The 10,865-nt window shown below is 39.3% G+C and overlaps 1 protein-coding gene across 1 annotated transcript in view; it reads left to right on the top strand.

Annotated features, from left to right (window-relative positions):
• Positions 1-4,819: 4,819 nt before the first annotated feature.
• Positions 4,820-10,865, top strand: part of LOC115231025 (uncharacterized protein DDB_G0287625-like) — a 24,636-nt gene continuing 18,590 nt past the window's right edge. The window contains exon 1 of the mRNA XM_029801122.2: positions 4,820-5,414. Coding sequence (XP_029656982.2) covers positions 4,966-5,414 — 449 coding nt within the window. The 5' untranslated portion in view covers positions 4,820-4,965. The remainder of the gene's footprint in view (positions 5,415-10,865) is intronic.

Raw genomic sequence — 10,865 nt, 5'->3', positions numbered from 1 at the left:
AAGAGAACAGAGAGGGAGGAAAAGCGAGGAAAGGAGAGAGAGAGAGGAGAGAGAAAAGAATGAGTGACATAGAGAGTGTGTAACAGATTCTTATGGAGATGTTCATTTTGGGAAAGGAAATCTAACAGGCAAAAAATGGATTATTACCTGGTCTCTCTCTCTCTGTCTCTTCATTTTGGAGGCTCTATTGAATCACTTCTAACAGTAGACTGTTCATGGAAGATTCCATTTATCTATACCATTTTTGACATGTTGTATTTAGACTCTACCCAGCTATCGTATTTCCAGAACAACTCATGTTTGATGTCACATCATCATCATCATTGTTCGACCGTGGTCGAGACAATGGAATTTACCCTGCTACGCCAGACTTCACGGTCCATCATGGCATTATGGAGGTCCTGTTGCTGGATGCCTGTATCCCTGGAGATTACATCTGGGAGAAGAGTAGAAATTACCTCTTTTTTAGCTCTACAACAATGTCCAGCAAACTGGACTCTCCTACCTGGTTGGATGATGCTTCCACGAGAGATTTTGAGCTCTCATAAGGAGGCGAGTGTAGGTTCCATCCAACCGCCTCTCAAGCTATCATTGCACTTTCTTGGAACCATGGTAACCAGTCCTCTGTCAAACTGTCCAACCCATGCTAGCATGGAAAACTGACATTAAATGATGATGATGATCTGATGGTACATACATCTCCTACTCTCTCTCCCTCTTTCTCCATCTGGCCCTTTTGATGGTTGTGATCAGCACCTGATCCATATTCCCTATCAGCTTTCCTCTCTGGTTTTCAACAGTTCTTCTCCAGCTCTTCTTGGCTCGTCTGCACTTCCTCCTTCCTTCAGGGGCCCAAGTCATAGCTATCATACACTCATCACCAGGATCTTTCCAGCAGATGTCGCCAATGTGCATTTTCTGTGGCACAAGCTCGAAAGAGGTTGCGTAGTCCTTAGTCAGGCAGAACCAAAAGAACTTCACAACTCAACACTTTCTCAGTTCATTTGCCAACCAGTTTACACTGTGTCATCATTGTTGTCTTCTCCTCCTCCTTCTCTTTCTTCCATTTCTCTTTCTTCTTCTCCTTCAATTTCTTCTTCCATTTCTCTTTCTTCTTCTCCTTCAATTTCTTCTTCCATTTCTCTTTCTTCTTCTCCTTCAATTTCTTCTTCCATTACTTTTTCTTCTTCTCCCTCAATTTCTTCTTCCGTTTCTTCTTATTCTCCTCCTCTTCCTCCTCCTCTTTCTTTCGTTTCCTTATTCTATTCCTCCTCCTCTTCCTTCCATTTCTTCTTTTCCTCCTCTACTCCTTCCATTCCTCCTCCATTTCTTCTTTTCCTCCTCCTCTTTCTTCCATTTCTCTTTCTTCTTCTCCTTCAATTTCTTCTTCCATTTCTTCTTCTTCTCCTTCAATTTCTTCTCATTTCTCTTTCTTCTTCTCCTTCAATTTCTTCTTCCATTACTTTTTCTTCTTCTCCCTCAATTTCTTCTTCCGTTTCTTCTTATTCTCCTCCTCTTTTCCCCTCCTCTTCTTTTCGTTCTTATTCTCTTCCTCCTCCTCCTTCCTTCATTTCTCTTTTCCTTTTCCTCCTCTTACTCCTTCCATTCCTCCTCCATTTCTTCTTTTCCTCCTCCTCTTTCTTCCATTTCTTCTTCCACTTCATCTCTTCCATTTCTTCTTCTTCTTCCTCTCTTTCTCCTCCTCCTCCTCCTCTGGCACATAAGGCTCCTTCCACCCACAAAATCTTTCTCTCTCTCATTCACACCAGCCTGCCTCTGTTTCGCATCACTTCTCCAGTTCTTGGATCTTCTATATTTCCCTCCTTTCTTCCTTCCTTCCTTCTTTCTTTCTTTCTGTCACGGAGCCCATGTCATCACTGCCATATCTTTAGATTGACAAGTGGAGTGTGACTGAACCTTGAGTTGCCCCTTGACTTCACTCGAGCGCATCTTCATGCTTCCTTCTCTTTCCAGGTCAGGTCAGGTATCATTGGGTCTCCCAGGTGTTGTGGGTTCTTCTGAGTGTCTGAAATTCTTGTAATCAGAATTTCTTTTCAAGCTCAGGTCTTTGTCCTAATAACCAGCCTTCAAGATCAGAAGGGGATAGGGTTGTTTCTTTGGTTGGGGTTTCATTCCCTAAGTCAATTTCAGTGCTGTGCATGTTCACTGAGATTTGAAATTGGATTTCTTTTCATCTAATCCAGTGTCTTTATGGCCCTTCAGAGTCTATACATGATTTTGATGTTAAAATTTATGGGCAATAAATTGAGACTCCTGGTGGTTTGCTGTGCTTGAGGAGACACACCAATCTAAATAAAATTGTGGCTGTCCTTGCATGCACCCATGTTCCCTGCATTCCTCCCCAGAAGAACATTCCTAATCTTGCAGGCGTGTTGGGGCTGGTGCTATGTGAAAAGCATCTGCATTGGGGCCACATAAAATCCCCCATGCTGGTGCTGTGTAAAAGCCTTCAGTACACCCTTATAGATGCAGGAGTGGCTGTATGGTAAGTAGCTTGCTTACCAACCACATGGTTCTGGGATAAGTCCCACTGCGTGGCACCTTAGGCAAGTGTCTTCTACTATAGCCTCAGGCTGACCAAAGCCTTGTGAGTGGATTTGGTAGACGGAAACTGAAAGAAGCCTATCGTATATATGTGTGTTTGTGTGTCTGTGTTTGTCCTCCTAGCATTGCTTGACAACCGATGCTGGTGTGTTTACATCCCCGTAACTTAGCGGTTCAGCAAAAGAGACTGATAGAATAAGTACTAGGCTTACAAAGAATAAGTCCTGGGGTCGATTTGCTTGACTAAAGGCGGTGCCCCAGCATGGCCACAGTCAAATGACTGAAACAAGTAAAAGAGTAAAAGAGAAAGTAAGAGTAATAAAGAAGGCTTCCACATGGTCACTCAGCATGCTAGAAATAGCAGCCATATATCTCACAGTACAATTGTATATGTAAGTCAAAGGCGTGACTGTGTGGTCGAGAAGCTTGCTTTCCAACCATGTGGTCTGGGATTCAGTTTCACCACACACCACCTTGAGCAAGTGTCTTCTCCTATGACCCCAGGCCAATCAAAGCCTTGTGAGTGAATCTGGTTGGCACAAACTGAAAGAAGATTGTTCTCCACAGCAGAAGTATTAGTGCCACTCCCCCCTGCTGAAGAGGATGAACCTGCAAGTACCCTGTGCTGGTGCAACATGAAAAGCATCCAACCTTAGGGGTCAAACCAAATCAGACCGGAACCTACTGCAGCTCTCCTGCTTGCCAGCTCTAGTCAAACCATCCAACCCATGCCAGCATGGAAAACGGATGTTAACTGATGATTATATATATATATATGTATATATATGACCTCGTGTGTACCGTTGGCGATTGTTTTTTCCTTTGTCTTCCCTTCTCTGGATCTTTCCTTCTCCTATGTTTCCGATGAAGAGCTCCGCTCGAAACGTTAAACCCTCCTTCTTTCCTTCTTTCCTGAGCGTCCAATAATACTATATTTGTTCCACGTCCTCGCGTTGTTGTGTTTTTTTGTGCTTTCTTGTTTGGATTAACTATATATATATAGATAGATAGATATATAGATAGATAGATATGTATATATATGTGAAGGCGCAATGGTCCAGTGGGTAGGGCAGCGGACTCGTGGTCGGGGCATCACACTTTTGATTCCCAGACCAGGCGTTGTGTGTGTTTATTGAGTGAAAACACCTAAAGCTCCATGAGGCTCCGGCAGGGGGTGGTGACGATCCCTGTTGTACTCTTGCGCCCCAACTTTCTCTCACTCTTTTTTCCTGTTTCTTGAGTAACGCTGTGATGGACTGGTGTCCTGACCAGCTGGGGGGAGCACATACGCCACAGAAACTGGGAAACTGGGCCCATGAGCCTGGCTTGGCTTGAAAAGGGCGCATAAATAAAAAAAAATATATATATATATGTATTTACACTTGAGAATACCCTTGTAAATGTGATGGTTGTAAATGAATATCAAGTTAGTTTATTACCAATCTTTCATGAAAAGCACATCTAGATAGCAGGAAATATTTCCTTGCTTGAAAACAGACGAGGGTTTGGGACAGGAAAGGTGTCCAACTGTATAATATCTGTCTCAACAAATTCTGTTGTTATCATAAATAATAACCTGTAAATAATGCATTAATAAACCCAATATCCACATGCTAACCTTTAGCACACTGAAGGCTGACCGTGTCACTATATGAGTTTTCTCCCTTCTCAGTGTGATACAATCTACTTACAGCTACAAGGAACAAAACTCATATGGCAACATCATTTACCTAAGCAGGCTAAAGGTTAAAAAACAAAATATGTTGAAGACTGCTTTTGACTTTTTTCATCCAAATCCTTTTTTTAAACCCAATATTCTTCATGTTATTGTTTATAGCCCCATCTAATTTGAGCTACACCAATGAAAATGAAATTTTTTGTGTTCTCTGAAAGTTTATGAATTCTTATAACATAAACAATTTCGTGGATTTTTTCCCCAGTGCAGCATAGCAAGCGAGCTTGTTTTAACATTTTAACATTGAAACCAGCCATACCTAGCCAAAATGTTCTACCTATTTTATGTTCAAACTGGTCATATACAGCTTCCCACACCTACTCTACATCATCATTTTAAAAATAAACAACCCTACCATCAAAATCTCAATGCTACAACATAATTCATGATTAATTCAAAACTATGTGAATAAATAAGCGTTATGTTTGATAGAGTTATTTGAGCACTACCAGGTTAAACCAGCCATATATGGTTTAAATATTCTGTTTTATGTTCAGACCACCAGGTCGAGCTTCTCACTGCTATTCTACAATGTAATTCTTAAACCAAACAATCACATCATTTAAATCTCAAAGCTATGAGATAATCCATGATTAATTCAAAACAATGTGAATAAATAATTCTTACATTTGACAGAGTAATCTGAAAGTGAAAGAGTTAATATCATGGCATTTTTCAATTCTTTATCTGCTTCCAGGAGCTGTAAACCAAATGGTCTGCTGGCAAGCATCAGTTCAGCGGCAACTTCTCCGAAACAGAATGGCAAATCAAGTTCTAGTCCCTGTCCAAAAAGTGGTCGCAATCGAAGCCGTTCACTGTCATATTCGTCGACCGAGCGAGCGAAGAAGGGTGGCTCACCTACCCAGCACAAGTACACAAAGCCCAGATATTCGTCAGACAGCTCACGAAGTCCGTCACCCGTTGCTCACAAGACGTCGTCGCGCACCTACCGCTCGAGTCAGTCCAAGTCTGGCAGCAAGTCACCACGGCGTCGGCAACAGCGGTCGCGCAGCCGTAGTCGCTCCAGATCGTTTTCTCGTGCCAGGTCCAGAAAGACGAGGTCACCATCAAGGTCACGGTCAAGGTCATGTTCAAGGTCACGCAGCTATCGAAGGTTAGAAGTTTTTTGTTTTTTATGTTTTGTTCCTTTTATTCTTTTTCCTTCCCTTTTTTACTCCTTTCAATCATCAGGCTGCGGCCATTCTGGAGCACTGCCTTGAGGTGTTTGACATTGGTTGAATCGACCCCAATACTCTTATTTTTTGAAGCCCAGGACTTATTTTATCAGTCTCTTTTGCCGAACTGCTAAGTTATAGGGACGTAAACATACCAACACACTGGTTGTAAAGCTGTGGTGGGGCACAGACCCAAATCTCACACACACACCTACACATACACACCTTGACCAAGAGAGGGGAGCATCTGAGAGGGATGCATGCAGGATGTTGAGACTCTGAAGTATGATAGAGGGACAGAACAGTTGTCTTGCCATAGAAGAAATACATGGCTATCTTACATTCTATATAAGGGTATTTATTAGTTTTTTATTGTCCACAAGGGGCTAAACATAGAGGGGACAAACAAGGACAAACAAAGGGATTAAGTCAATTCCATCGACCCCCCCAGTGCATAACTAGTACTTAATCTGTTGACCCTGAAAGGATGAAAGGCAAAGTCGACTCAGTGGAATTTGAAGTCAAAACGTAACGGAACCCTGATCAAATGGTGGATGCAGGGATATGCTATTATGGCACATGCCCCCATACTAGTAGTATCATCATTATCATCTAATGTCACTTTTCACTGCTGGTATGGGTTGGACATTTTGACAGGGTCTGGTAAGGCTGGGATCCATTGTTTGTTTGGCATGGTATCTACAGTTGAATGCCCTTTCTAATGCCAACCATTTCTAATGCCAACAGAATATAAATATTCTGTAAAAATTTATGATCCTGTAAAAGCTTAAAACTTAAAGCAATCACCGTGCAATGACTAAGGAAAATAGTCTAATAAGGAAAAGCAAAAAATTTAATAGTGAATCTATCAGAATCTCTTCAGGATGTGAATGTATAAATTGTAATGGCTATAATAATCACCCTAATAAGAAGTGGAATGAGAGGAACATATTGTGGTACAACCCTGAGTTTGGACCCCAAGTATCCTCTTAACTTGTAAGAATTTTTTCCGAAAAATTTGAACATGAAAATATGCCTAATAATAATATAGAAGAAAATTGCAACAACTCAAAAGCATAGAGTAGGTGGAATAGGAAACATCAAATAGACGCCACATACTTTTCAGACATATACTGAAGCAATTCTATGCATCTCACATAAATTGGAATAATTTATTCTTAAATTTAATAATAGGAAACTTAACCAAATTGATAATAATATCAACAATATGTCTGGTTGTAATGTAAATCCCATAGACAATCATAACAATAGCATTATGGGGAATGGTTATATTAGCTTGTATAATGGTAATATTAACAACAATAACAACGATAGTAATAATAACAATTATAATAATAATATTGATAATAATGATTATAGCAATAATAAAAGCAACAAAAATAATAATTATTGCACTAATAATACTGTTGGTAGTAACATGACTAGCACTAATGATGACTAATTATTTTATAAGAAAAAAATGCAATTGTAAGAATAAAACTGTATATCCTCTAGGGAATGAGTGTCTCCAATGAAATATTGTATTTAAATGCATAGACTGAACTTAAGATAAAGAATTTACATATATAAGTGCTGCAGTTGATTATTTAAATGTAATCACATTCCATCATTTAAAAGTACAAACAAAAGGTACTGCACAACATCTGTTTGTGATAAAAACAGTTTACCGGCATCATGTGAACTCCAGATTATGCGATTACTCAGACATTATTATGAGATGTAATATTATGAGATCAGAAGGGAATACAGGAAAAAATATTATCGCCAATGGATAATTGTTTTTAATAACATCTTGTATCAATCTTGGGAAAATTCAAAATGGCATTTTGGAATAAGTATTATTAAAATAATATAATACATAAAGAGATATTGTATTTTGGGAAAATGGACCCCAGTAGATATAAGATTGTGTTATATGATTCATATAAATGCTTACATATTGTATGTGTGTGTGTGTGTGTGCATGCAGCAATGTAAATATTTTTACATACATTTTTACATATTCTGGGAGGTTCATGAAGACAGTGACAGGTGACCGAGACCTTTGTTGATACACCGTGCTTGTGTAGACCTGTCAAGTCAAATGGAATTGTAGCCATGGCCAATACCAGAGTCATGTCAATGGCACCTGTGCCAGTGGCATGTAAAAAGCACCCTCTACTCTCTTGGAGTGGTTGGCATTAGGAATGGTATCTAACCGTGAAAACCTTGCCGAATCAGATTGGAACCTATTTCTTTACTGCCCACAAGGGGCTATTCACAGGGGAAAAACAAAGACAGACAAACGGATTAAGTCGATTATATCGACCCCAGTGCATAACTGGTACTTATTTATCGACCCCGAAAGGATGAAAGGCAAAGTTGACCTCGGTGGAATTTGAACTCAGAATGGCAGACGAAATACCTATTTTTTTACTGCCCACAAGGGCTACACACAAAGGGGACAAGCAAGGACAGACAAACGGATTAAGTCGATTATATCGACCCCAGTGCATAACTGGTACTTATCTAATCGACCCCGAAAGGATGAAAGGCAAAGTTGATCCCGGTGGAATTTGAACTCAGAACGTAGCAGCAGACGAAATACCATTAAGCATTTCGCCCGGCGTGCTAACGTTTCTGCCAGTTCGCTGCCTTCATCAAATTGGAGCCTGGTCCAGCTCCCTGGCTTTCTAGTTTGTGGTAAAACTGTCCAACCCATGCCAGCAAGGAAAGTGGACGTCAAATGATGATGATAGATTTATAGAAAGTCTGTGTAAAGGAATACTGTTATGGTTGCATCAATCCATATACAATATATATGTCTTTACCCTTGCACTTCTGTATGGATATAGATATGTGGGTGTATTGATATATGTGTGAATACCTATATATACTGTATCAGTATATATATTCCTTGAATATCCTACATCATATTAATTAGTTTTATTACCTCAAAAAAAAAAACATTTTCACAAAGAAATAACTTAGTTTTTATTTGCCTAAAAAAATGTATCTGTCTCTATGTTTGTGACAGTGAGTAAACATCATAAATATTTTTACCAGCAGCCTGCTACTAAATCAGTTGGTGGTGTGAAAAGTCTTAACAATTAATTCTGGGTGAGAGACAGCAACATCAAATTACTAAATAGATGCTAAGTTATGCCTTCAGTCAACCAAAAGACTTTGGCGGAAGACACTATCTATTAACAGATGTATGAGTCTGGAGACACAAAGATTCCTTATCTTATATACTGTATCTATTTATTTCCTTATTTTATTTATTCATTTTCCCTTTATTCTCTTTGATTCCACCTGTTTCTTGACCGGTTGTTTTGGATTTGTGGCCTATTGTGTATTTGTTTTTTGTTTTAACTATTGATTACCTAATGCAATGATATGAACGACTTCAACGAGTTTCAAATATGTTTCCGAATGCATTTAGGCCTTTCGATTTATGTACAGACCTGAAGAGTTGTTACTTTCTAGTATTGCCAGAATAATACTGATTCGATGTATCATTTCGTATATTATATAATAATATTCTAGCAATAAATTGGCAAAGTGTTGATGAAACAATTGTAGAATGTTTCAATGAAATGTTCACATTTTCCTTGTTAATGTTTATATAAACTCTGGGGCTCATCAACATCATCATCGTCATCATCATCTATCTGTTTTCCATGCTGGCATGGGTTGAATAGTTTGACAGGCACTGGCTAGCCAGAAGACTTCAGCAGGCTTCACTGTCCACTTTGGCATGGTTTCTACTGCTGGATGCCCTTCCTTGTGCCAACAACCCTACAGATTGGACTGAGTATATTTCATATGGCACCGGCAAATTCAGTTTGGGAATGGTTTTTAAGGTTGGGTGCCCTTCCTAATGCCAACCACTTTACAGAATGGCCTGAATGCTTTTACATAGCACTGATACTGGCAAGGTTTACATTAACGTGGTTTTTACAACTGAATGCCCTTCTAAATATCAACCACTTTACAGTGTGTGATGGATGCATTTTACGTGGCACAAGCACCTGTGGGGTCACTAAGTAACTTGCTAGGGGTAGTTATGGATTTTTAGATATGCCATCAATGAAGCAATCCATCTGTGCGGGATAATAACATCTACTCTTTTACTTGTTTCAGTCATTTGACTGTGGCCCTGCTGGAGCACCACCTTTAGTTGAGCAAATTGACCCCAGGAGTTATTCTTTGTAAGCCTAGTACTTATTCTATCGGTCTCTTTTGCCGAACCGCTAAGTTACGGGGACATAAACAGACCATCATCGTTTGTCAAGTGACGTTGGGGGAACAAACACAGACACACAAACATATACATACACACACACATATATACATATATACGACGGGCTTCTTCCGGTTTCCGTCTACCAAATCCACTCACAAGGCTTTGGTCGGCCCGAGGCTATAGTAGAAGACACTTGTCCAAAGTGCCATGCAGTGGGACTGAACCCGGAACCATGTGGTTGGTAAGCAAGCTACTTACCACACAGCCACTCCTGTGTCTATGGCCATAATGAAATATTATTCTTGCTTAGAAATAGGTGAGGGTTACTGACAGAAATTGCATCCAGCCTTAGAAGTTCTGCTTTAACAAATTTAAGGTGGTGCTCTAGCATGGCCATAGTAAATTGACTGAAATAAATAAAGGAATTAGCCATACAATTATGGAAGAATCACTGTCAAGACTTTGATGATGAAGCAAATAATGATATTTTGTCAAATCTTGGGAGAGGAGTTATGCCAATAATAACCACACACGTTTTTATTATTATTTTATTATTATTAATCAACTAACCATTTAACCAATTAACTAATTGTTTGATTAATCATTCCATTGATTAACCAGTCAGCTAGGTTTGTCAATCAGTCAGTTCTGTTCGTTAATTGGTTAAATGTTTAAGCAAAGTAATTATTTATGAAGTGAAGGCAATATCCTGACGAGTACCTAGAAAGGAAAACGATGTTATGTAATTATGAAGGAAGAGAGAAAATTCTAAAGACGTATCCTCCAACATCGTTTCACATTTAGGAAGAGACATCGTCAAGGTACGTATTGGAACTTGAGAGAATGGTGTATGGACCATTTAGATATACACTGGTAAATTAATAAGCATGCAACACTTTGCATATGGAAGTAGGCAAATATTCCTTTTTTGGAAAATCATCAGATTACAATCCCCAAAACTGAAACATTAATGAAAGAGCAGAGATAATGTCTCTATGTCTTCACAAAAACAAATTTTAGCTCTCAAACTTTAATTGTGGAATCAAACTGGGTGAATTAAAAGGAACAAGATAGAAATGAACACAGCTTCTCCTTAGATCATACAGAAGTTTTCAATATACTCAAGACAGTGCTGTACACC

This window comes from Octopus sinensis, unplaced genomic scaffold, assembly GCF_006345805.1.
Source record: "Octopus sinensis unplaced genomic scaffold, ASM634580v1 Contig17188, whole genome shotgun sequence".
Lineage (NCBI taxonomy): Eukaryota > Metazoa > Mollusca > Cephalopoda > Octopoda > Octopodidae > Octopus > Octopus sinensis.
This window is presented reverse-complemented; position numbering and strand designations above follow the sequence as displayed.